Here is a 26,047-nt window from a genome sequence, read left to right on the forward strand (position 1 = left end):
GAAATTGAAAGCTGAATTTTCTTATCACATCCCGTCTGGTAAATTTGGAAAGGAAAAATGGGAAGAACTTTGGCTAGATATCAAGGTATATAAATTTATATTTTGTTAGATATATGAATTATAATTGTTAATCTTTTGTTTTATAAATATGCAGAGACAATGGCATATTGGTAGCGAAGCTCCTAAAAAATTCATACTAAAAAATGCTAAAAAACGTCATACAAATTGGCGGAGTTACCTTACAACAGAATTCGTAAGGAAAGGCTTAACTCCTTTTGAGACGTATAAGAATCTCGATTCAGAGCATTGGAAGGAATTCGTCACCCAAAGGAGTGGGAAGGAATTTGAGGTATATGTGAGTTACATATAATATTATGATTTATAACTAGTGTTATATATATGTAACTATAACATAATAACAATTTGTTTATTAATGTGAAGAAAAAAAGTCGAAAAGCAAGAGCAAGTGCGAAGGCAAACAAAAACCCAACTCGCTTAGGACGCACCGGGTTTGCGGCTTTGAGTCCTCGCCTTGAGAAAATATGGTCGCAACTTGTACCTGTGTATTCTTTCCTTAAAAATGTTCAAGACTATCGCTCCAAAAGGTATATTGTTAGTAGAGCAAAACGAAATCGGAAAACTAAGTTGTATTCACTATGTGCAAGCACGCGAGCAGAGTCAATTAAACTAGTAAGTAATGTTTATTTGTTTAATAATATATATTAATGTCAAATGTTCTAATAATTGTATATATGTTTTGTAGGCTGTTTTCGAAAGAAAAATGATTGATGATGGTAGTTATTTTTCTAACAAGGAGGATCCACTAACCAGGTTACTAGGACCTGAGCACGGAGGCCGGTCGCGTACGATTTCTAATATTATAGGTAATTTTATTTGTGATATAATGATTGTATTATATAATAGCTAAATGTTCATATTTGACTTTATAATCTGGCTGATTGGACGTCATATACATTTAGATATTATTTTTAACATTATATTATGGTTAATAGCATCTGAACTTATGTCTATAGCAGTAAATATAAAAACACAACTTGTTTTTTATGTCTATAATTTGTTCTCAACATGTTTGAATATATGTTTTAGTCACTTGATTGGAATATTATTCCCATTTCATACTTAGGTGTTTATATCGATTACAGGACGTACACAGGTTCGGGAAGGCTTGTTTCAAGGCGGTAGACAACAACATCAAGATAACATGCCTTCCAATCAAACAAGAAGCTACAGTGGGTTGGACTCTAGCCCTAATAGTTGTGGCGAGAATGATACATCTAGTGGATGTCATATTCAATATCCATTAATTGAGGTGATTATATTTGTATGATGTTTAGTATACAAAATGGTTTATATATAATATTTCTTTTAAAAATGTAATGTCGTTTTGCAGGAGCCAACATTATGTGAATTGTTACACCCATCCCCTTCTAAAAGAGAACAAATAGTCGGGACGGCGTATCTTCATCCTAGTCCAAGTAGGACTATACATACGGGACCTATGGCCGAGGGCTACGTGAAAATACAAGTAGTTGAAATCTATCAGTTGTACAAGAAAACGTCTCTTCCTGAACTTTCACGCTATGATGCACTTAAATATATAGGTGATGCTATTGGTTGGTTTATTCAGTGGCCACTTTCTTTGGTAAAGGTATTGTTGTATACAAATTATATAATAGTTTGTTTCTATTCTTAGTAAGACTTTTCTAATATGTTTGTTAAATTGTAGCTTTCAAGCACTGAAGCAACTTCTCAGAATCCAGCATTGAAGCAACCAGCTCAGGACAACACATGTTATCGGCCTGAGGTTAGGATCCTTGTTTGGTGTTGGGTTGGGTTTCTCGGGTCCGGGTAGTAGATAATTTCTAATAATTTTGGTTTATAATATAACAATTTTAATGGCTCTTATAGTTGGAGGTTCCCATTGAACAAGACGAAAGTCATGAATGTTATCAAATTGATGCGACTATGATTGAAAGTTTTGGTGATGAGGTAATCATGTACTAATAATCTGTTTCATAACTCTCTCTCTTTCTCTCAATATGTATCTATGTGTGTGTATATATATAAAAGAATCAATGTAGTAATAATTTATTTTTTTTAACTAATGTAGTTTCTATTTGGCGCACATGATGTTTCCACTCAACATGATGTTGACGGATCAGAAGAGGAACTGGATGAGATGGTATTCAAAAACTGATATATCATACGTATATATGTATTGTTTTTTTTTTCTGAAAATTTGTTTTTCAAATAATGTAGTTTTCCCAGCATGAGGTTCTTGTTGAACAACCTCAAGCTCCTACATTGTCAAAGCTTGAACAAGACATAAAAACCGCCTTGTGGAATATCGAGAATTTGCGCCCTCAAAGTATGATTTCATTGGCTACCCGATTAACAAAACACTATGACGGCGATATGAGCATTGAGATTAATTGGCCTCATGGGATGTACCCAGAAACCGAGTTCAGTCCTCGAGTTGAGAACGTTGAATATGAGGGTATGTTGCAATTTCTAGCGAACGGGTTGCTTGATGCCAGCTTTATACATTGGTGTCAAATGTAAGTTACTATTATTATTATTATTATTATTATTATTATTATTATTATTATTATTATTATTATTATTATTATTATTATTATTTTTATCTTGCAACTTAATAATATTTTTATCTCACAACTTAATAATATTTACTTTATTGATATTAGGTTTTTGTTCGGCCATCGTCTAAAAAATGCTACTCAAGTCGCCTACTTCAATACTCAACGAATTACCGGGAAAGAGTGTGAGGAAAATTTGCCTAGTGTTAAAGAACACTTGGTCGAGGTTTACAAACTTCATGAGGGAAAGAAATATTTTCTTGCTCCATTCTTATATAGGTAATATATAATTTTATTTTAATGTATAATAATTAATTTTCCTATTTTATTACTGATTTTTTTGCAATGACCGTATCTTTCTTCTTTGAAGTCGTCATTGGGTGTTGTTTATCGTCTCCCCTTCGGAACGTAAAGGTTGGATTTTGGATTCAACTTATTTGAGGGGCAAGAAGAATAAAAGTCATTATTCTCTAACAAATGCAATAGAAACTTCATTTGGAGGCCGTTTTACTTGGAAGATGGTTAAAGTATGTTATTCATAATTCATTTTATAAAATTAAGTGTTATTTTATTAATTGATTTTTCTTTTAATTTAATGTAGTGTAAGCAGCAAGAAGGATCATGGGAGTGTGGATTCTTAGTAGTTAGAAACATGTTCGAGTTTGTTATTTCAAGGCAGTTCGGTTTTCCAAACAATGTAAGTTTTCTATTTTTTTTACGTTCTTTGACTTAGGCGTGTTGTTCGTGTTAATTAGGTTTACAATTGTATTATTTGACTTAGAGAAGAAACAACATCATCAGATTTCCATTGTGCTTAACTGGTTATGGTATAGTTGTTTGGCTGTTCTTATGTATGAGCACTTTTTAAATGGAAAATATTTTTATGGCATTCTAATTCAGACGCGAAAGCCCGATAAAGGAAAAGAAATGGTATTTAAAGGGGGATTCTTTGTATGTGCTATTTTGTTTTTGTTATGCAAAATAGACCTGTCCTTGTGATTCAAAACCGTGATCTTCCAGTCACTAAATGACAGAATTTAAATTACACGTTTAATAGATTTATGTTAAGCTTAAAGGAGAAATAATAGTGTGAGATTTGGGTTTACAATGTGAATCGATATTGCAATGTGAATTTAAATCCTTTTATATTCTTCCGGTTACGCGGGTTTGGATGTTAGCAGATTTAGGTTTAATATATATCGACTTTGTTACTCTCTCTCTCTCTCTATATATATATATATATTTGTATGTATCTCACTTATTTTTTATTTGTCTTTTTAGATGTGGAACGACACAACAGAGATAACTGGAGTGGAAATCGACAAGCTGGTTGAAAACATCATGTGTCGGTTTTTTGCAGCTGTGTTTAATGATAAAAGCAAGAATTAGAGACTACCTTAGTATTGTAGTTTGAACAATTTTTGTAAACTAAGTATGAGACTCATGTTGGTGTTTGGCTGCATTTTCTGTAAACTGAGTATGAGACTCATGTTGGTGTTTGGCTGCATTTATATATTTTAAGTTATATTTGGGATTCTTCATTTTTTATTTATTTTTTTCAGATTAATTATTTTGAATTGTGCTTGAGGTAATGCTGGATTATTAATATTATTTAGCTGTATAATAAAATTATTTTGGTCAGTCAATTATTTTGGTCAGTCTAGGCGGTTTTGGCTTCGTTTGGGCGATACTTATTTTGAGCGGTTTAAATTGATTTTGGGCGGTTTCAGGGAGCGCCCAGAATACATTATATTGACTTTAGGCGGTTTTAGGGAGAGCCCAAAATACATTTTACCTTTTTCCAGCGATACCTTTCTGGGCGTTTCTAAAACCCCCTAAAATGTTGTTTACACCGCCCAAAATCAATTGATTTTGTACTAGTGTTAGAGTTCTTTTGAACCTTCGCTTTCATTAAATCAATAAGTATCCACACTAAATCACAATTCTTAGTTTTTAGTTGTTAACTAGAACTTTGACCCGCGCGCGTTGCGCCGCGACCAACAAAATTGACATGCTGTTGATTAGATTAACATTTACAATGTGTTAAAGATGTTTTTGTCGGTTAAGTCTGTATTACTATCTTATACAAATAAGCTCAATACAATTAATGGTATCATAATTACTACGTTACATGACTTGTATCCATATAAATAACCTATCGTATTAAGCTCCCCCGCGCTGCAGCGTGGGCTAAAACCATAACAAATCGCACCAATGCCACACTATAACCAAGGACCACCAACATTGAAGTTGCGGCGTTTTAACGTGGACAAATTAGACCGACATATAAAACATAGAAAATAAAAACTAACTCGATTTAGGACTCATGCGTTGTGACGAACTGATTAAACGGGAAAAATAGACGACGTAAACACACTGAACCACAGACGTAGCGTGCATGTGAGGTTCAACGTTTTTGCTATATTTTTTCATATTTGACAGACCCGTCGCAACGCGTCTACTTTTTCCCTTTTGAAAAGTTCGCCGCAACAGGAAGGTCGTAGATCGACTAAGTTATTATTTTCTACGTTTTACCTTTCTGGTTAATTTCTTCGCATTTAGACACTGTAACGGGTGTGCGTGGTTCAACGATTTTAGTCTGCTTTTCGTTCAGTGTATTTTTTTATCATTTTATCTATTTTATTTTTACGATGTTGAGATACGATGTGGTTGTGGCATTGGTGCTACTTGGCACGGTTTTACAAACGTTTTTAACCTATTAAATCTTTTACTAATTTTTTGTTTCAATTTACCCCTATACTTCCTTTATTTAAAAACTATTTTTTTACGTGCATATTTTATGTACGGGTATGTGTAAATATGACGCATTGCGGTGGGGGCGAACACCAACGTCACACTACTATCAGCGACAACCAACACTGAAGTTGCAGCGTGTTAATGCGAAAAAATTAAATCGAAACATAAAACATATAAAAAATAACTAAGTCGATCTAGGACCCGAGCGTTACGATGAACCTGTGAAACGGGAAAAAAATAGACGACGTAGAAACTTAAAAACTATTTCTTACGTGCATATTTTATGTACGGGTATGTGTAAATATGACGCGTTGCGGTGGGGGCGAACACCAACGTCACACTACTATCAGCGACAACCAACACTAAAGTTGCAGCGTGTTAATGCGAAAAAATTAAATCGAAACATGAAACATATAAAAAAATAACTAAGTCGATCTAGGACCCGAGCGTTACGATAAACCTATGAAACGGGAAAAAATAGACGACGTAGAAACATCTAACCACATGTTGCGCCATGTTAACTCGGAAGATTGTTTATAGTGTTTAAATAAAATAACAATTTGTCTTTAGTGGTACAAGTAACCAAGCATTATGTTACAAACAATAATGCTAAGAATTGTTGCAAATTAATATATATATAATATAATATAATATTATAACAAAGAACTATTGGCCTAGGCCAATAGTTATTTGGTTACTACTCCTACTACTTATTTATTTTCCATATTATATGAATACAAAATTGTTAAATAATATTTTTTTTAAATAAAAGGTTCTGTAGAGTTGCCAATCATTTAATCAATTTTATGATGCATTAACTTCGTTTAAAGCCGATACAGTGAATCAACTCTTCTAATATTTTAGTAACAGTACGAAGTTACTGAGAGGATGGATAAAAAGGTACTAAAACAATTCAACCATATTCAACACAAACATGTATGTAACATCAAATATCAAGCCTTAGAAATTATCTTTTTCGGTTAGGGTTTTAAATACGTTTTTTCTTGTCGAATCTTTTGTGTTTTTGTTTCATAATCAGAAGTTTTTCACCATCAAACATCATGAACCATCTTGTTACATCTATTATGAATTTAAACAGCCCTCATGGCCAAAAGATTAGGTTTCATGGACCAAGAACACCTTTCTTTTTGTTAAAACACTTTTAACACAAAAAAAAAGGACATCAAAATTCACTTCGAAAGGCTACGATACCTTACGTTCTTGCTTGGAAATTGTGATGTTCGTGAAAATCCAGGTAAACCGTAAAACGAAACATTGTGTTTACATGACTAATGAAACAAAACCCTATGTTTAAATTATCATAAACATGTTGCAAACACGTTAAATGAAGTAGTTTCTGCCTAACGGAACGCTTTCGATTTTAACGCGCACTGTATCATCCGAACATGCATTGCATCATCCGTCAAGCCTAAAAAGACTTATAAAGCAATAATTTAAGATATTTAAGCAAATATGTAAAAGTGTTCGGGTTTTCGTTAACGCAGGGTCTGTTTTTTTAAACGTAAAAACCGCAGGAAAACCCGCTCTTTTCGCGACCGTTTACCGAACTTGTGCTATCCGACATTTTTAGGTTAACTCCGTTAACACAACTCCACTATCATGAACATTCATTATTGTATTACACTTGATTAGGGCTAACTAAGTGTATCAGATAGTACACGAACTCCCAGACAACGGTAATTCGTTGAATTAACTGAATTACCAAACCACACACAAGCCTGTCCCCAAACGTTGTGATGAAGTGAAATAAAAATTTCGGAAAAATTAAATAAATATAAATCATGTGAATTTATATGTTTTTCGGTACTTATGTGCACTGTGTGTATTTGCATGAACTTTTGTGAAATCGTGTGCTTTTACGCGTAAATACCTGGTTTGATGTTTTGCTACATTGTGAGAATTTTAGAAAAATTTAACTTTGTGGAATTCTAACTAAAATGTACTTTATTAAAAAGGGACTCATGGGTGTCCAAAAAGCCCATCTTGAAACCATGGAGCCCATAAGTGAGTTTTTAACAAATAAACAAAACATTACCCAACCCTAATCCCACCCTAACACCTCACGGCCACAAACTCCATCACATTTTCGAAAACTGTGCCATCAAACACTAGACCATATTGTTTTATTGCTTAAATATTGTTTAGTAAATCACGGTCCAAATAACACCGAATTTCACATGACACAGCTTTTTATCTTTAATTTGGATACCACATTGTTAAATAAAATATGAAAACAAAAAAACCTAAAAAATTGTGTTGTATGTCTATGTTGTATAACATTTTTGTGTTGGATTTTTTGTATTAGATTTTTGTGTTACATTTTTGCACTGGATTTTTTGTATTAGATTTTTTAATGGATTTTTGTGCTACTTTGACCAAGACTAGCTTGGAGGTGGGTCCCACTAGTCAGGGATGGTCATGCATGGGGGGGGGGGGGGGGAGGGGGGGTCTTGCATGGTTAGGTTATACCTTGCATTTAGGGGTTGTAAGTGTTTTGAGAAGTTTAGTGATTTGCGTTAGCTGTGTAATGTCAAAACATTGTTAACTAGCTTGTATGCTATGTCTAGTTTGTAGTTTGGACACTTGATGGGTGCTAGTTTCATTAATGGATCCTTAAAAGATCAACTTGCATAATATGTATAAGGTGATGTGTTTAGGTACTTAGATGATCATTCCAACATTCTTTCATGTAGCTTTCGATGTTCAACATCATCTTTGGATCTTGTATAAATTACCAAATGCTGAATTTTGCGGACAATTTGTTAGTTATGGTCCAAATCAGACATTTTTAGTGCTAGTGTATTTTCCGGAAGATGTTAGTGCATATCCTTGTTTCCTCACTTTGGATTTAATATAACATTAGTGTTGGACCTAATTCTAGGTCCTAAATCTGTCGTTTAGTTGAGTATCAGAACTTTGCTGACACAGCTAGTCTAACCGGTAAGTCTACTAGTTGTTTTGTGCACTGCTTAAAACTGTTTCATAACGTGACAAATAAAATGTATGATATGCATAATTAAAATGTATCGTGCGAGATTCCTAGATGTATGACATGTAAACATGCAGTATTGACGTTTATAACACATAGTTGCATAATATGAATAGTTGTTAAATGTACGGAAGTTACTAGAAAGTGTCGGTTGTCACATAGAGTGTCTAGTTTAGGGATAAAATCAATTAGTTTTTATAGGTCATATTTAGCACATTAGTACTTTACTCCATAAATTTTGTTTTAAATACCTTGCACAATGATGTCTATAGCTCTGTGGTTACTGTTATTCATTTAGAAGTGGTTGCATGCGTTTTGACCGTGTTCGATTCTAGAAAAAAAAGCTTTTTTAGGCGATTTCTACCCATTTTCCCCTAGTTGATTGTGCCACTTAATTTCTTTTTATTGTTATTGTTGTTTTCTTTTTATTTGAATCTGAGGTACTGAAATAAATTATTATTTACTTTTTTTGTTATTTAAATTAAATATATATTAACTAAATAATTTTTGAAATGGTTTTATTGTTTTATTATATAAAAAACAAGTGAGGCGAACACGTTTTAGGCATATTACGACTATAGTATTTTGGATTTTCTGTTTTGTTTATTATAGAGAGTGCATCGAAACACACAAAGTTTTCTCTTGGCGCAACGGGCGGGTTTAATCCCACAATATATATTTTTTATATTTAAAAAATCACATTTTACGGCTCATTTCTTCATTTATTCTTATGTTTTCTAGTACATAAATATGCACTAATTCAAATATAATTTTTTTGAACCGCTATTCAAAATGCATTTATCTTTTCTTTTTAAAATTAAGTTATTATCTTTATACGACAATAGTCTTTTTTTTTTGCTCGCTCAGGGCCCTAAATCTTTTCCAGGATTATCGGGGAATACCATGGTATGTGTGTAAGGTTGACCGACTTTTTAAGAAAGTGTGAAGAATTTGAATGACAAAGCAATTGAAAAATTAGTGAATCCGTGAATGGCAATGAATTTGAAAAATCAATTGAAAGGGGAATTAATGATAAATTAAGATGATGACTGGGGAGTTGAATTCTAAACATCGACCCCCGCCACGACCGAAAAACTTAAACCCCTACCCCCTCGGCAAACAAAAAAAAATGGTGGGTGATGGGGGAGGGGGTGGGTGGGGGTTTAGGTTTTTGGGTGGTGATGAATGTTTAAGTTTTTTTTTGTTTAGTGGGTTTTTTTAGGAGCTTTTGTACCATTATTACAATTAGTGCCTTTGTCTTTGATCCTAATCCTTTAACTTATAATTATTATAAATGGTTACACTTTGCAAAGAAATGAAATGGCATCTGAAAAATATTAGAGTAGATATAGGAGGGAAAAAGGTATCAAAATGGTGACAAAAAGCAAAAAACAAAAACGGTAGCAAAATGATGGCAAAAGGCTATAGCAAAACGGAGTTAAACTAACGGTAGCAAAAAGCGGTTGCAAAGCGGTGACAAACTAGCGGTAGCAAAACAGTAGCAAATAAGTGGCAACAGGGCAATTGCCACATGTGTTTTTCCTACTGAGTTTTTGGTGGCAAAAGGGAAATTGCCACCGTTTTGCGACCGAAAGTGTAACACCTCGAAATTTTGTGTCCAATAATGTGTTGACACGTGTCATGAGTTTACACGTGGTATTAAATACTAAATAAAGGACTAAAGTTGACAAACCTTGAAAGTATGTAAATTCGAGGGTTAAAAATATCAACAAAGAGTAAATATACTGTATAGTAACCCTAAACAATGCTCGTACCTTCAAACGAATAAATCATGGATCGTACGGAGCGAAACGCGGAAGAAAGTGAGAGATTACAAGCTACAGGGGTTAATTGTGTCAACATGTTTAATTTATACCTCTGAGTGACCCTTTGACGAACCCGAGGCTTTGTAACTGTAAAATACGCTCACTAGAATATACGATATAAATTTCGCGAAGTTCCGTTTTAAAACGAGAAAGTTATGATCAAATTCGTATGCGAGGGGTTAAAAGCGTCAACAATAAAAGTTAAGGCTTTTCGGGTAGTAATTAAACTAACCGGGGACTTAACAATGCGGGTAAATGTCACGAGGCCCTTAATTGTAAATAATCGAGGGCCAAATCGCAAAGTTACCCCTTCGAAACCGAAAGGTCAGGTTAATGATTACAAAAGATTTGAAAATCTTGAAAATCAAGTCCAATGCGGGCCGCGTGATTGAAACCATCAAGATGATGCGGGCCGCGCGCCACCTGCAGATTTGTTTTCTGACTTAAAGATTCAGGCGGCCTGCGTGTGAGTTGCTTGAATCTTAAAGCGGGCCGCGTAAGGCCTACAGATGCAGAAAGTTTGGACAGATTCAATGTTTGAGCTTGTGAACGATCATTGATGCATTAATTGAAGCATGGGCGCCCTCTACATGCCCCCTAGCACTCAGGGACACCTGCTGATCATCCATTAGCAATTGTAGGGTGAGTTGTAATGATCTTATGCCAAATTTTCACTATAAAAGGCAATGCATTGCACACAATTGAAACACACCTCAAACCTGCTTTCTTGATCACCTCTGGAGCTCTCAAGCATTCTTCTAACATCCCTAGTCGTGCACCAAGCTTCTGTAAGTATGCCCAACCCTTTGTGGCTTAGTTTTTGCATAGTTTAGCTTAAAAGTCAATCCGTCATAATTAACGATTGACTTTGCGATAAATCACAAATGGTCCAGTGGTTTGCCGAATCAAAGATAGTTATATGTTGGTAATCATGTGGGCTTTAAACCCCTAAAAGGGCACCCTCTGATTTCCACTCTAACTAGTCCGAATGTCGAGTCAAACGTGCTTAGAAAAAGTCAACATAAATGCTATTTTGCGATTTCTTACATAATCAGTAATGTAGATGATATGTAACCTGTTTAAACACTCATAAAGCATGATAATAAGTATATTAACTAATCTAAGCTTGTTTGATCCGACCATTTACTATTTTGACCCGGTTCGGAGCCGAAAGTCGTAAAACTTTGACTTTTGCTTTGACTTCAGTTCTGACCCGTTAAAGTATGATTTAGATATGCCTTAGGACTCTCTTAGGACCAGGTTACATGATGGTATGACCCTCTGTGACCGGTTCGTTGTTTGTCCGAGTCTTTTACACATTTCCGCTAAATGCTTAAAAGTTGACCGTAACGCCATTTTAAATTTAAAACGAGAATTTCGGACATGTGAAAGAACCATAACTTAGTTACTGATTTCTAAGCATGTCCCTAAAATTTCACGTCAATCCGAGGTCCGGAATAGGAGTTATGCTAAATAGCGCAAATTACGGAAACTTTGTAATTAAATAAGCGTAATTAGCATAACGCCTATCTAAACCCAGATTTAGACGCCAACCCTTTTACACACTGATGTAAAATAATAATTTGGGATTTTTAAAGATTTCTAATTATTTTTAACCTGCTCATAACCTGCGGTTATGGCAACGGTTCGGTAAATACCGAATATACCCTTTTCGGCCATAACTTGAGTTCTACAAGGTCTTTTGACCCGATTCCAGTTGCTACTGATTTTAAATAATAAATAAAGTATTTTGGACTTTATAAACTATTCGGGAAACTCAGATTTCCTGTAGAACTCAGAAACCTCCTTTATAATCTTTAAAAAGACCGAAATACCCCTACGGGGCATAATATGAACTTAAACTCGTACGGGCATTATGGAAGGTATCCTACTGATACCACAACCTCTTTAAAGTATATTGACTTAGGAAACCAGTGTAGGACTCTTACGGTTACCCGTTGCGCCTTTTGCGCGCACGGTTCGGCTTATGTAACTAGTTTACATGAACTAGCCGAAACGGGTCAAACCATATTGTTTTGACCCCAAAATCCAGAGTGTGGTTATTATACCCATATAAAACAAGTCTTCAAACTTGTTGGGTCCAAATCACATTCCATTCACGGTTTTCGCCTTTCACGCGATTAAACCGTAACTATGCTTTGAAACTGACCGGTCTAAGCTACGGCTAAATTAAAGACCCGTTAGGATTCTAATAGGTTATTTTAAACCTCCGTTCCAGAATAGGAGACCAGTAAAAGCTATCTGCAATTTATTTCGATTTAAGGATTTATACTTGCAAAGGTAAATACTTTTAACTTATTTTCCGTTATACGGGCTTGGGTTACGGTATTTAAAATACCGCTTGGTCGGGAAATTGACCCCAACTCATTAGTAGTTGGGTATTATCAATGTGACCCGTTTAAAAATTTGTTTTGTTGGCTTTACGCCTTTGGGGGCTTAATGACCATGTCCCGGATATCCTTGGCAGCATTTTACGAAATGGCCACGACCTTGACATCCGGGTGTAGGCGTACACCCGACATTATGTCCATGATTATAAAGGTATAGCCGTTGGTTTTCCCGCCACGGTTTTATACTATGTGGTGTGTCTATTAAACTTTAACCCGACACGACCCGGGCGACCGAACGCATAGTAAACATGTAATTCTTTACAAGATTTAATTATAAATTATCCCAAGTTATAAAGAGTTTGTCCCCTGTGCATCCAAATCAATTTCATTAAACATTTTACCAAAGTGTCGGTTGAATGTATTTACCAGTGTAAACTGATGTATTTTCCCAAAAAGATTAAATGCAGGTACTAAGCGTAATTGGCTGGCTATTTCTCCTTAGCATCAATAAAGAGTCTCACAAGCTTAAGATGCCTACGTCTGTTGAACAATACTTATATTTTATTTATCCCCTGTGGATACATTTTCGACTATTCGTAATACATTGATATTGCAAGCAATGGTTGAAATATAATTATCTTTATGCTTCCGCTGTGCATTCATATATTGTGTGGTTTGACTATATTGTTGCCAACTACGTCACGATAATCCCCCACCGGGCCCACCGGTGAGACACGTGGAAATCGGGGTGTGACAGGTTGGTATCAGAGCCAACATTGAGTGAATTAAACACTACCCTTAAGTGTTTAATCTCAATGACACAATTGCACATACTTGAGTCTAGACAAGAACATAGGACAAATTCGAATTGTTATTCCAGTTTGTCTTTTATTGTTTATTGCGATTTAAAGTTTTGAAAGCAGGAGTATGCCACCAGCAATTAGAAGAGGAAGAGGAGGAAGAGGCAAAGTACAGATCATTACTCACAATGATCACGAGGCTGGACCTTCGAACATGCGAGCTCCTTCCAGTACAAGAAGTGAGGAACCACAGAGGCGAAGAATGAACCTCTTTGAACCTGCAAGACATTCTACCTCGCATAGCTCAACACCCTCATACCGTCATTCTTATGGACCAAACTTAGAAAATGACCCCAATAACCCTCAACCATCGTTCATACCTCTCCAGCGATCTGCTTCGCACCGTTCTTATGGCGATCCTTCACCTTTCTTCGTAGGACAGTTTAACCCGGCCGATTATGTCCAAGAACCAATAGGGTATAACCCTTTAGGACCAGAGGATCACTTTTCTGAAGATAATGCAGTGGATATGGACGAGGATACAGACCTCGTCGAGCCTGCAAGAGGTACTCCCAATCATCCTATCGAGATCTCTGATGGGTCATCCTTCCATGGAACACCCTATCAAGGTCCCGATAGTTATCAGGCGAGGTTTGACCAATGTAATTGGTACTTCACACCATCTCATCACTTCTCGCCTCATGATCAACAGTAGCAACAGGATCCTTCTGAGGATTCGCGGTTTGTGGCAGTTACGCCACCGCCTGCGCCACCAGTTCAACCAGTAATTCCAGATCCGCCAAGGCGTAGAAGATCAGGCGCGCGGATGTCCACCCGAGGAGGGGAATTCCATTTCAGCACCCCTCGCCACTCGAGTGCGAGTCACTTTCCGTCAGTGCCTGAAGAAGAACCACAATTAGGTGAACCTTCGGGTCACCCTGTAGAGGTGAATTCTGCACCAGTTGCACCACCTCCGCCACCTTTCGGCTACGATAACCCTATACCAGCATATGGCGGTTCCACCGCGTACAATCCGTTTGAGCAGCCGACTCACACGCACTACAACTATAACTATGATGCCGATCCATATGTGGTAGCGGCTAATTATAATGCCCTCCATGGAACCTCTTGGAGACCAGATTACTCAGCTCATGGGTATCCTATACCTCCTAGACCTCTGGTTCAGCAACCGTCGCAGCAGCCACGTTTTTCTCCACCGGAGCAAGAAGAAATCCTACACCGATTAAACCGTGTAGAACGAGACTTAGAACAAGAACGTAAGAGTAATCGTGGATTCCTCAAGGGCCTAGCAAACCTATTAAAAGGAAGGAAGAAACGAGATCATTAGTCTCCTTATGCATTGTTATATTTACTATTACAATTTAGTCCCTGCGTGGACATTTATCGTGTTTAGTCCCTACGCGGACAATTACTTTCAGTCCCTGCGTGGACTTATCTTTTAGTCCCTGCGCAGACATCTATCTATGTATTTGGTCCCTGCGTGGACTTGTTTCCTGTAAACCTCTGCGTAGGTATTTATTTATTTAAAAGTCCCATTTAGGGCAGTGTGTACCATTATCATGATTAATGGAATATATTATAAATTTCATTTTGATATTATGTAGGAAATAAATCATCTTTTTTTTGATTAATCTGCCTAAATAAAGAATCTTAAGAGTGAAACCTAGTCAGGTGTCAATATAAGAACCGGCCAAGATGGTAAGACCTGATTAAAAGATTCAGATTCCCAGTTAACCTCCGTAAACATGTTAACATTCATGGTAGATGTGATTCGTTAAAATCGCACGCGTCATTCATATATAAGAATCCTTCTAAGGATTCCAAAGCCCAAATAATGATTTTGTAAATCATGGGTTAAATCATCAAAGAAGATGGTCATTTATTAAACATCCATTAGCGATGTAGTGCCTACGGGCCAAATTTATTAAACATCCATTAGCGATGTAGTGCCTACGGGCCAAACTTGTTAAACATCCATTAGTGATGTAGCGCCTACGGGCCATACTTATTGTCATATAAGACAAAAGGCAGTTGTAGTCTATGACTCCCTGTCAGAAAAGGTAAAAGACTACGGTTCAAACCTTCATGCCTCGATTCTCTGTAATCCCGGCTTATATTATAAAAACGTCCTTGTGACTAGGCTTTTGTGCCACTAACAATATTGTTTGTAATTAGGATAAGTTATATTTAAATCCTAAATTAAAGTGAGTAACAAATTAACCAGATATGGTCTCTGTTACCATGGTTAATGAATTGCCATAAAAGACAATTCCATAATAAACTCCTAAATAAAACTTTGTCATCATCTTCTGTAGCAGATTTAAGTTACAATGGCTGATCCCATTGAAGTGAATAGTCACTCCAAAGAAGATGAAAATGATAATGCCCAGATTCATTTGACGGGCGCGGAATTAAAAGCTCTTGTCGACGGTGCTGTTAAGGCAGCCTTGGATCGACAATACGAAGAGTACACCGAGTCCCGGAGCAGAACCATATCTAAACCACACTCAAAGCCGAAAACCCACTCAAAATCTCACAGCAAACCACCGTCTAAGCCCAAAAAGGACGATGATAAACACTCATCCAATGAAAAAGTGTCGGTCCTAAGGAAAAAGTGTTTACTGATGCATCTCGCGCCAGGGGTTGCACCTACAAGTATTTCGTATATTGCAAACCCCGAGATTTCACTGGGGAGAAGGGCGCGGTAGATTGTATGACTTGGTTAGACGAGATGGACACCGTGGTGGACATCAGTGGTTGTGCAGAGAAAGATGTGGTAAAGTTTGTTTCGCAATCATTCAAGGGCGAAGCCCTGGCTTGGTGGAGGTCACTGGTTCAGGCCTCGGGGAAGACTTTTTTATACAGCATGACGTGGGAGGAATTCATTTCTCTCATCAAGGAAAATTTCTGCCCTCAACACGAGGTTGAAAAGATCGAGTCCGACTTCCTGTCGTTGGTTATGACGAACCTTGACTGTCAAGCTTACCTCACGAGCTTCAACACAATGTCCCGGTTGGTTCCGTATTTGGTAACCCCGGAACCAAAGAGAATAGCTCGTTTTATCGGTGGTTTAGCCCCCGAGATAAAGGCAAGCGTAAAGGCCTCTCGGCCAGCGACTTTTAGATCTGTAGCCGACATATCTTTGTCCCTCACTCTGGATGCGGTCAGACAAAGATCGCTGAGGAACAAAGAGGCTGAGAAGAGGAAGCATGAAGATGATACTTCACGAAGGTCGAGCAAGAAGCACCGTGGGAACGGTGACAACAAGAGAGGGTCTGAGTCAAGGAAGGATGGGCAACAATCTGGTGAGAAGCCCAAGTGAAAGAATTGCAAGAGACATCACTTTGGAAAGTGTAGACTCGAATGGAACTCGCAGACTCAGTCGAAGTCATTTGCATGCGGGTTATGCAAGTCCAGGGACCACAAGACCTTGGATTGCAAAAAGATAAGGGATGCAACCTGCTACGGTTGCAACGAGAAAGGGCACATTAAAAGAAACTGCCCTAAATACGCCAAGAAGCCTGAAGAAACCAAGAAGACCAATGCAAGAGTCTTCAGGATGGATGCGAAAGAAGCAGTGCTAGATGATAACGTGATCACAGGTACTTTCCTCGTAAATGATATCTTTGCAAGAGTACTTTTTGATTCAGGCGCTGATAAGTCTTTCGTAGATCATAAATTTTGCAAATTGCTGAATATGCCTGTCAAAACCTTAAATGTGAATTATGAGGTAGAGCTAGCAGATGGCACCATAGAAACCGTCTCCACTGTGTTAGATGGATGTATGATATCCATTAAGAACCACTCTTTTCCTCTATCTCTACTTCCCTTTAAATTGGCCGATTTTGACATAGTATTGGGTATGGACTGGTTATCTCACAACCAGGCCCAAATCGTCTGCAACAGAAAGCAAGTGGTGTTAAAGACTCCGTCTGGTGAATCGCTTACCATTCGGGGAGATACCCAATATGGATTGCCTGAGCAAGTGACTATGCTCAAAGCTTCAAAGTGTTTAAAGAAGGGTTGTGTCATCTACATGGCACAAGTGATTATTGAAGAGCCAAAACCAAAGATAGAAGACATTCCCGTCATTTCGGAATACCCAGAAGTTTTCCCTGAAGATCTACCTGGTTTGCCACCAGATAGACAAGTGGAATTCAGGATTGATATCATCCCTGGAGCAGCACCTATTGCTAGAGCACCTTACAGGTTAGCATCAACCGAAATGAAGGAGTTGAGGACCCAACTGGATGAACTGCTAGCTAAAGGTTTCATCAAACCTAGTTCGTCTCCTTGGGGAACACCTGTCCTGTTTGTCAAAAAGAATGATGGATCGATGCGTCTGTGCATCGATTATCGCGAGCTTAATAAAGTCACGATAAAGAATAGGTATCCTTTGCCGAGGATCGACGATTTGTTCGATCAGCTACAAGGGGCAAGTTATTTCTCGAAGATTGACTTGAGATCAGGCTACCATCAACTGAAAGTCAGAGATGAAGACGTACATAAATTGTTGGGATCTAAAGGCTGTCTGTGATTGTGTTTGTTTGCATAAAACGAATAAATGCAGCGGAAATGAGTAGCAAACTTTGTAAACACAAACAAAGGAAAGTATAGATTGATAAACAATTGCTTTTCATTGAGTCAAAAGATTTACATAAAAGCAAAAGATTACAGTGCAGGCTTACAATCTAAACTCCCCCTCAGCCTGATACACCAGAGTTGGTTGCACAAGATGAAAGGATGAAATGAGGAGAAAAACTCACTCAAAACGATCAAGTGTAACAGTACAGAGTACTGTCATACTTATAGGCAAACCAAACTACTGATATGCTTCAACTGACGTCACCATGATAGTGACATCTAACGACCTAACAAACTATAAATACTGTTCTATACAAACTACTGTTATGTAACATCTGATAATCACTAAAGTACAAAACATAAGGAAACTACTGCTTCACGTTCCACTGCTGTAGCCTTAGCACAGATGTTGAGTCTTCAGTGCTTTCTTCAAAGGTGATCAGTCTTTGAGAGGGCAGTGCATGAGTCTTCAGCAGTACTTAGGGCACAGCAGTAGATAGAGCAACAGAGTTTGTCTTCAGCAGTTGTTAGATAATCATCAGAGTTTGGTTTATCAGTTGTTGTAGTTGAGCAGCACTTAACATCCATCAGCTGTTAGATAACCACTGTCAAAGGGAGAGATTAGAGTAAACTGCTGCTTATTAAGTGTCCACTGATGGGATCCGGTTTTGGCTTTACATTATCTGTTCCTTTGTTAGGGTTCAATCCCAACAATCTCCCCCCTGGAACAGATAATGCCAAAACCATTCCTTATTCAGGACCTTTATTACTCATCAAGAGTGCCCTAGCTTGTTCCTTAAATTCAACTTCAAATTCTTTGGCACTCTGGTCATCTTCATCCCTGCACAGTGAAAGCTCAAGGAGATCCTGCAAATCTTGAACACTAAGGCCTAGTGCTTCTTTCCTTGATATATGCTTCACCTCACCATTGGCTCTGACCAGGGTCAATACGTGGGTCTTTTGATCAGACATCCACTTTAGTATTTTAAAGCCTAATGGGTTTCTTGGGAGAGATTTATCTTCTGATGAGTTGAGGGATAATGACCTTGAAAACACATGCAAACTCTCAGACATTCTTTTGAAAGCTTCTTCTATGACTTTGTTTGCTGCAGCTATGTCTTCTGCAGTTTCTTGTCTAGTAAGCTCTTGTTTTTCATTGTCTATCATGTCTGTTGCAGTGTTTGAGGATGCAGGGCTGTTTAATAACTTCACAACAAGGCTTTGAAGCTTTGATGAGCTATCTTCTTTCAGACCCATTTTCTTGATGGTGTCTTTGAAGAACTCTGCTTCTTTTTCCTTGACCTCTTCTTCAGTCAGCTGTTTGCCTTCATCTTGTTTTGACCCAAGTGTAGGACTGTCTACTGATTTTAGCATTGTCTTGAGGTTTTCAATTTGTTGTTCCATCTTCATCATTTGTTCTTTCTTCTTCCTTTTCTTCAGCCTCTCATAGGCATCATCAGTTTGCTGCCTGGACCATTTTGATATAGCTTCAGCAGTGTCTACTTTAGCATCCACTAACTCCTTCTTCTTTCCTTTATATTCAGCAGTGAGATCAGCAATGAGTCTTTTGTACTTACTCCAGTTTGGAGCAGTCTTCTTCTTTGTAGGATCATTCTTGATTTTTTGGATCCTTTCAGCCTCATGCTTCAAAGTTACTAAAGGCCATTCTTTAAATTGGGATTCTTCAGCAAGATAGAACTTTTCTTTCATGATGAAGGCTAGAAGCTGTTCTCTCAATTTCTTCTTTTGATCTGCCTTCTCTTTTTCTAGCTCTTGTGCAAATTCTTCCATCTGCTTAACCTTTGCAAGGTAGAACTCCAGTCTATTAGCAATGCCTACTTCGCTTAGTCTTTCCTTTTCACTGTCAACCTTAGCTTTAACTTTAGCTTGCCTAGCCTTTAACTTGAGATAATCAGTTATATCTTCTGGAGCTATGTAGCCAATGAGTGAGGAAATTTTCTTTTTGAAGGATCTGTTTCTGTATAAAACTGCCTCATCTCATTTTTGATGGCTTCAAGCTCTAGTGGATATTTTTCAGCATTTGGATCATGTATCCCTTCATCGGCAGTAATAGGCTTTCTTTTTCTGCTAAAGAGCCTTGGTTGAGATATAGGAAAGGATAGAGCAGTGGTGGGTGGTTGACTAACAACTGTTGAAATAACTGGTGTCTCAACTGCTGCTGTCATTACAACTGCTGATGTATCAGCAAATGTCTTCTGCTTTTGAGCAGGGAATGAAGGATGTGATGGTGGTGATGGTGGTGGTGACTCATCATCAGGAATGAAAGCCCTTCTCCTTTTTAATGGAGGGGAGGCTGATGATGTTTTGGGTGGATCAGTGGTTTGTGACTGTGACTGTGACTGACTGACAGTAGTTGAGACAACTGGTGTTTCAACCACTGTTGTCATTACAACAGATGTTATAACATCTGCTGTCTTCTGCTTTATGGCAGGAGACAGTGGTGGTGATGTGATTGGAGATGATGATAGTGGTGGTTTTTGTGTTATAGACACAGATGGTGATGGAGGTGGAGCAGTAGTTGTGGTGATGTGTGTTGAAACAGTAGTTGTGTGTGTTGGAGGTGTGTGTGTTGATGTAATGGCAGCTGTTTGGCTACTGACAGCAGTTTTTGTAACTACTGTTGTATCAGCTATTGAAGTTTTTGTGGTTTTGGGTTTTTCTGGTTCAAAGTGCATCCCATCTTCTATACCTTTCTTTTTCAACCTGATTTTCTCCCCCTTTTTGGCATTATCTGCCAGGGGTGTATCCATGAAGAAAATGGTAGATGGGCCTTTCTCACTTTGAGCATTCTGTTGTATGCTGGCCTTTATAGCCTTGATGTTGATGCGTGTCAGTGTGTATATATTTTTGATGTATATTTAAGCCCTTTTTACACTTTTAGCCAAGTTTTAAATTTATAAAACACGATATTCACTAACACTAAACACACATATGGGCAAGTGCACCCATCGTGGACGTAGTATAGTGTTGGTAAGATACCGAGGTCGTCCAAGGACACAAGAGCTTTTAATACCGGTTTATCCTCAACGTCTAATCAAATCAAAAAGTTAGAAAAATGTTTTAAACTAAGAAAAATAAAAACTAACTAAATGCTGAAAATAAAAATAAAATAAAAACAGATAGACAAGATGAATCACTTGGTTCCGACACGTGTATTAGTATAACCTTTGATTATTTTCGCACTTTTGCACTTGTTTAAGAGATTATCTTAGTTATTGTAGTAGGCCCCTCTTTTGAAGGCGACATTACCCTCAACCCAGTAGTTTGAGTCAGCAAGGATACAATCCTAAAGGGTCGGATTATTGAAAGATAATGAATTAAGTTATTAATGCAAATTGTGGTAGGCCCCGCTTCTGGCGGTGACGTTACCCTCGGCTAAGTAGTCTGAGTCAGCAGGGATACAGTCCTAAATAGCCGGGTTATAGTATTAATAGTAGTTAACTTATGAGGGGGTCAAAGAGTTTGGATCCCCGCCATCCAATACCTATGGGCATTGAAGGAGATCCTACTAAATTTGACCCAGGTCCCAAGCAGGACCTCTAAACGCTGAACAAGGGCAAGACCCTTACCAAACCGTTCCCTTAACCCCCGACCAGGTAGCCAACATACCTCCATATAGACCGTGGAGATATGAATGGTGAAAATCTTTTATTTTATATAGACAGTAAAATAATGCCAAGACACCACGGACAAACGATAAGGAAAGATCACCTTCAACATAAGTAACTAGTTATTAAAGTCATTAATACAAAACCAAATAAAAAGTGCAAAAGATTAAAAATAAAAAGTATTATACTAAACACTTGTCTTCACCAAGTGATGTAAGAGACTTAGGCAAACATGGCCTTGATTGTCAAGAACTCTTACGATCAATCTTGGATCCCGAGACGACTCACACACTCTACGATGGACAATGGATGATGGTGGTGGATGATGGTGTTATGGTGGTGGTGGGTGGTGGATGAGGTGTGAGAGAGGTGGTGTGCCAAGGGATGAGAGAGAATGAAGCCAAGCTCCTCTATTTATAGGCTGAACAGAAGGCTGGACACGGCCCCGTGTCCGCTGGACACGGCCCCGTGCCCGCCTGACACTCTCTCTCCTCATTAATTGTAATTGCGAATTACAATTAATGCGCCTGCTGTACTTTCACCACGCCCCCGTGCTCGCTGGACACGGCCCCGTGGTGGGCAATGGAAGCTTCTACTGGTTTGTCTTTTCTGCTGCTTCCTGGGCACGCCCCCGTGTTCGCTGGACACGGGGCGTGTTCAGACTCTGTTTCTTCTTTTTTGCTTTGGGAGGTGCCGTTGAGGGTCCGGGCAGTCTGCTTTTGTTCCTTTTCTTGTATTTATGGTAGAATTAGTGGTCTTTTTGCTTCTTTTGTGATTTTGAGCTCATTTTATCCTGAAAATACAAAAGGAAGACAAAAACACTCTTTTTCCAACATTAGTACTTAAAAAGGGTTAGTTTTATGCCTTAATTGATGTGATTTATATGTTGCATTTTACACACATCAATGTCTGCTTGAGTGTCTTTGAACCGAGACTCCACCATGTTGGTCAGCATTTGTACTTGATTTGCGTGCTGTTTAGCAGCCATTTGTTGCTTTCAAGCAATGGTTGGAGAATATTCCATAGCTCATTTGCAGCAAATGCTTGTGGAGCAGGTGCTTGAGCAGGAGGAGCAGAAGATTGGGCTATTTGAGCTTCTAACAGCTGCTGCACCATATCTTTTATTTCGGCAATAGAAGATTCTTGATTTTCAACTCTGGCCGTCAATTCATTGTATTTTGAATCATCACCTGAATTAACAGGATCATCTGAATCCCCACCAGCAGTGGTTGTATCAATGTGTGACTTAGGAGCTGTAGCCCAAAAATCATCCATTGATGCCCCTTTTTCTTGGTACTGGGGACTTCTTTCTTCGGCACTCGATAATCCTTTGATGTTACCAGCAGTTAAAGATAACTCACTGGTGGTTACCGATGTTGCCATGGAAGAAATTGCCTTCAAGGGAGTCTTAGTTATGTAACAACTGTCCAACTGAAGATCTGTTGATCCATCAGTTGTAGTTGCTGCTCCACTTGAACTACCACTGAGAGTTACTTGTAACTTAGGGGGTGTAACCTCCTCAGCTGTTGCTGGGATAGCAGAGGTAAGTGCATCAGACCCAGTCACTTGTGGAGGTATACTCTCAGTAATGGGTGATAGAGAGGAACTGGTTTTTGTCTGTGCCATATCAACTGCATGCAACAGGGGTATTATTGATTGTGGCATTATTATTGGTGAGGGTATGGGTGTTGAAAGAGACATGTCCTTGGGATCAGGACTGTGGAAGATGGATCCGAGTGGATACAGAGCTTCATAATGTAGTGTCCCTGTGCTTACAACTTGATCCTTTGTGAGGATGCAAGAAGAGTTTGAGGCTGGGGTTGAGATCTTTCTACCAACTGCTGTGAGGAAGTAGCAGCAGTGGTTTCTGGTGACTTTTGTGTTGTCACTGGCAGTTGCTCTGGGATCTCATCTTCCAGAGTTGCCTTTGTTTTGGGTTTGGTGGGTTTTCTGGATGGTTTTCTTTTGGTCTTTTTGGTAGTGGCAGGTGTGGGTTTCAGAGCAGTGGGTGTGCTACTCTGATCACCTGGAGCAGTGGGCTCAGCAGTGGTTTCTTGAGGGTCAGTGGCAGTTTCTAAAACCTGCTCTGCCTCTTTTGTTTTTAATTTTATTGGTGCCATCATTCTTGAAAAAGTTTCTATTGTTAAACTGTTTATTTTGAATGAGACACCTTGTTTGGGCACTTCTGCCTCTTTCTCGACAAATTTTTGTTCAAAATAGTAACTTAGAAACCTCGGAAAGAGCAGAAATGCCTTATTATCAACGTTCTTTACCAAATCATCAAATATTTCCTGGGAGTAGTTATAGTTTTCATTGTTCAAAATTGCATACCCCAGGCATTGGATTTTTGTTGGTATCTCATTGAAGGACGTTGTTTTATTTGAAACACACATGAGCAGTGTGTGGAATAAAAATCTGGGTGCAGAAGGGAAGTAACCCTTTTGTAGGGTGTCCCTGTTTGGTTGTTCTGCATATCCCTTTTTCATGAAATCCTTTACCAACTCGTCTTTTATAAAAGAGGTTTTTCCATTTAAATCATCGAGTTTAAAGGTTTCAGAGATGGATTTTGGTGAGATGTTTACCTTCTTACCCTGTATCGAGGAGTTGATGGCAGCGATGATATCTCCTTGTTTTTCAAGGGTGGCATTTTTCCAGAACTCTCTCTGGGTGTCAAGGTAAATATGAGCGTCTGCTGTTATCAAAGTTTTGTACTTTGATGCAGAAAGGATGTCAAGGATGGAATCGAATGTGTGATTATCGGTAGGTTTTGTGAGTATACCTACATAGTTGTGTGGAGATTTGTAGCGAATCTCCAGTGTTTCAGCAGCCATTTGAGTGGCATCTGCTGTTGTGGAACAAGATGTTGGTTTTGATTTTGACTTCGATTTTGGTTTCGTCATTTTGGATGAAGAAGATCGAAGAAGTTTTTGGAGTTATGAGAGGGAAACTGTTATGAGAAGAGAACTTTTAGAATTCAATTCGACAGTAAAACCCTGTTTGGATTTAATCAGGGTTTTATTTAGGGAAAAAGTGATTGCTGATGTGGCAGCGGTTATTTTGATCTGAAGGCTAAAAACTGACCACGTGTCAAACATCTGATGGAATGGTAAATGATGGAGGACAGTCATTTTGACAACTACTGATGGATCAAGTATCAGTAGTTACAACGGTAATAAAATGAAATGGTGGTTGTAACAGTGGATGGAACAAAGATTTTAAACATCAGTGTTTTTGAAGAGCAGAGGTTGACACTATAGCAGTGGACAGACTTTAGAGAGCAGATGTTATGGCACAACAGCATTTTAGGAACAACAGTGGATAAAAACCAATGAGGATCATATGTTTAACAACTGTTTGTGCGGCAGTGTTTTGACTTTTGACAAATTCTTTTAGCACCTGTTTGTTCAGATGTAGAAAATGATTTGTTCTTGTAAAAGCACAATCTCTTGTCTATCATCTGTTGAGTACTAGAAATGCTATTCTTAACAATACACATTTTAGATGCATAATATCAAGATTAAATTGTCAGCAGTGATTCTCAGAAATTTTGTTCAAGGTTTTGCCATCTGTCTATTTTTCAGACAGTGGTTTAGCATCCCAGATGATGAAGACATTCTACTTGAGCTGCTCATTTTGTGTCCAATTACAGGAACTAGAACATGAGTATCTCAGTAGTCTAAGTCAATTTGCAATCAATTTATGATCAGTGGAAACCTAACTTGAGCTTAATATGATCTCGATATGTGTGCCATTTCCTTTTGATTAAATTTAAGGATAGTATTTGTAGGATCGAATGTTGACCCAAACGAGTCGTTCAGAGGTTAACTCTTGCGTTTCAGATGCGGAATAATAAGAAATGCAAGTAGATATAGCTTGTTCTTCCTCCTAACTGCTTGTTTTACTGATTTGAAATGATTTACAGCTCGATCTTCACACCGGCAAAGCTTCGGCGTGGAATACAAGTACTAACTCCTAAGGATCGCTCTTACTCACCTATATATAGACCTCTGGGACCGCTCATGTGACACTTGTCCATATGAGCGATCCAGACTTGTTCACATAAGCGGCCCACATGTGCCAAATAAGCGACCCAAGCCTCTAAAGACCCTATGAGCGATCCATGCTCCTAAAACCTATATAGACTCCTGTTTTCTCGTAAAACGTGCCCTATGCTATACAATACAATGCAAGACCTGATCCTAGACACCTATACGGAATCAACAGATGTAGTGCACCAACAGACTCCCCCTCAGATGTTGATGGAGTCGACTATCGAGCACCGTCTTCACATCTTTAATCTTGATCAGTCTCTGGGCTTTCTTTTTCTCTCTATTTTCAGACTCCCCCTCTCGATTTACTGGCATTCTTTTGTTCTTCAGTAACATCTTCAGGATCAATGCCTGGCTATAAAACTCTCTAATTCTCTTGATCAGATCTCTTGATTCCTTAAG

General features: G+C 38.2%; 1 protein-coding gene across 1 annotated transcript; it reads left to right on the forward strand.

The window, feature by feature from the left end:
* The first annotated feature begins 1,515 nt into the window (after positions 1-1,515).
* LOC118487666 lies at positions 1,516-4,140 on the forward strand. The gene is made up of 9 exons (XM_035984793.1): positions 1,516-1,669; positions 1,748-1,825; positions 1,930-2,010; positions 2,132-2,203; positions 2,281-2,579; positions 2,727-2,897; positions 2,989-3,145; positions 3,220-3,315; positions 3,900-4,140. Exons 1-9 carry the CDS (start codon positions 1,520-1,522, stop codon positions 4,005-4,007), a joined length of 1,212 nt encoding a protein of 403 aa, XP_035840686.1. The 5' UTR covers positions 1,516-1,519; the 3' UTR covers positions 4,008-4,140.
* Positions 4,141-26,047: the final 21,907 nt, after the last annotated feature.

The sequence above is a fragment of the Helianthus annuus genome, chromosome 15 (assembly GCF_002127325.2).
Source record: "Helianthus annuus cultivar XRQ/B chromosome 15, HanXRQr2.0-SUNRISE, whole genome shotgun sequence".
Taxonomy (NCBI): Eukaryota; Viridiplantae; Streptophyta; class Magnoliopsida; order Asterales; family Asteraceae; genus Helianthus; species Helianthus annuus.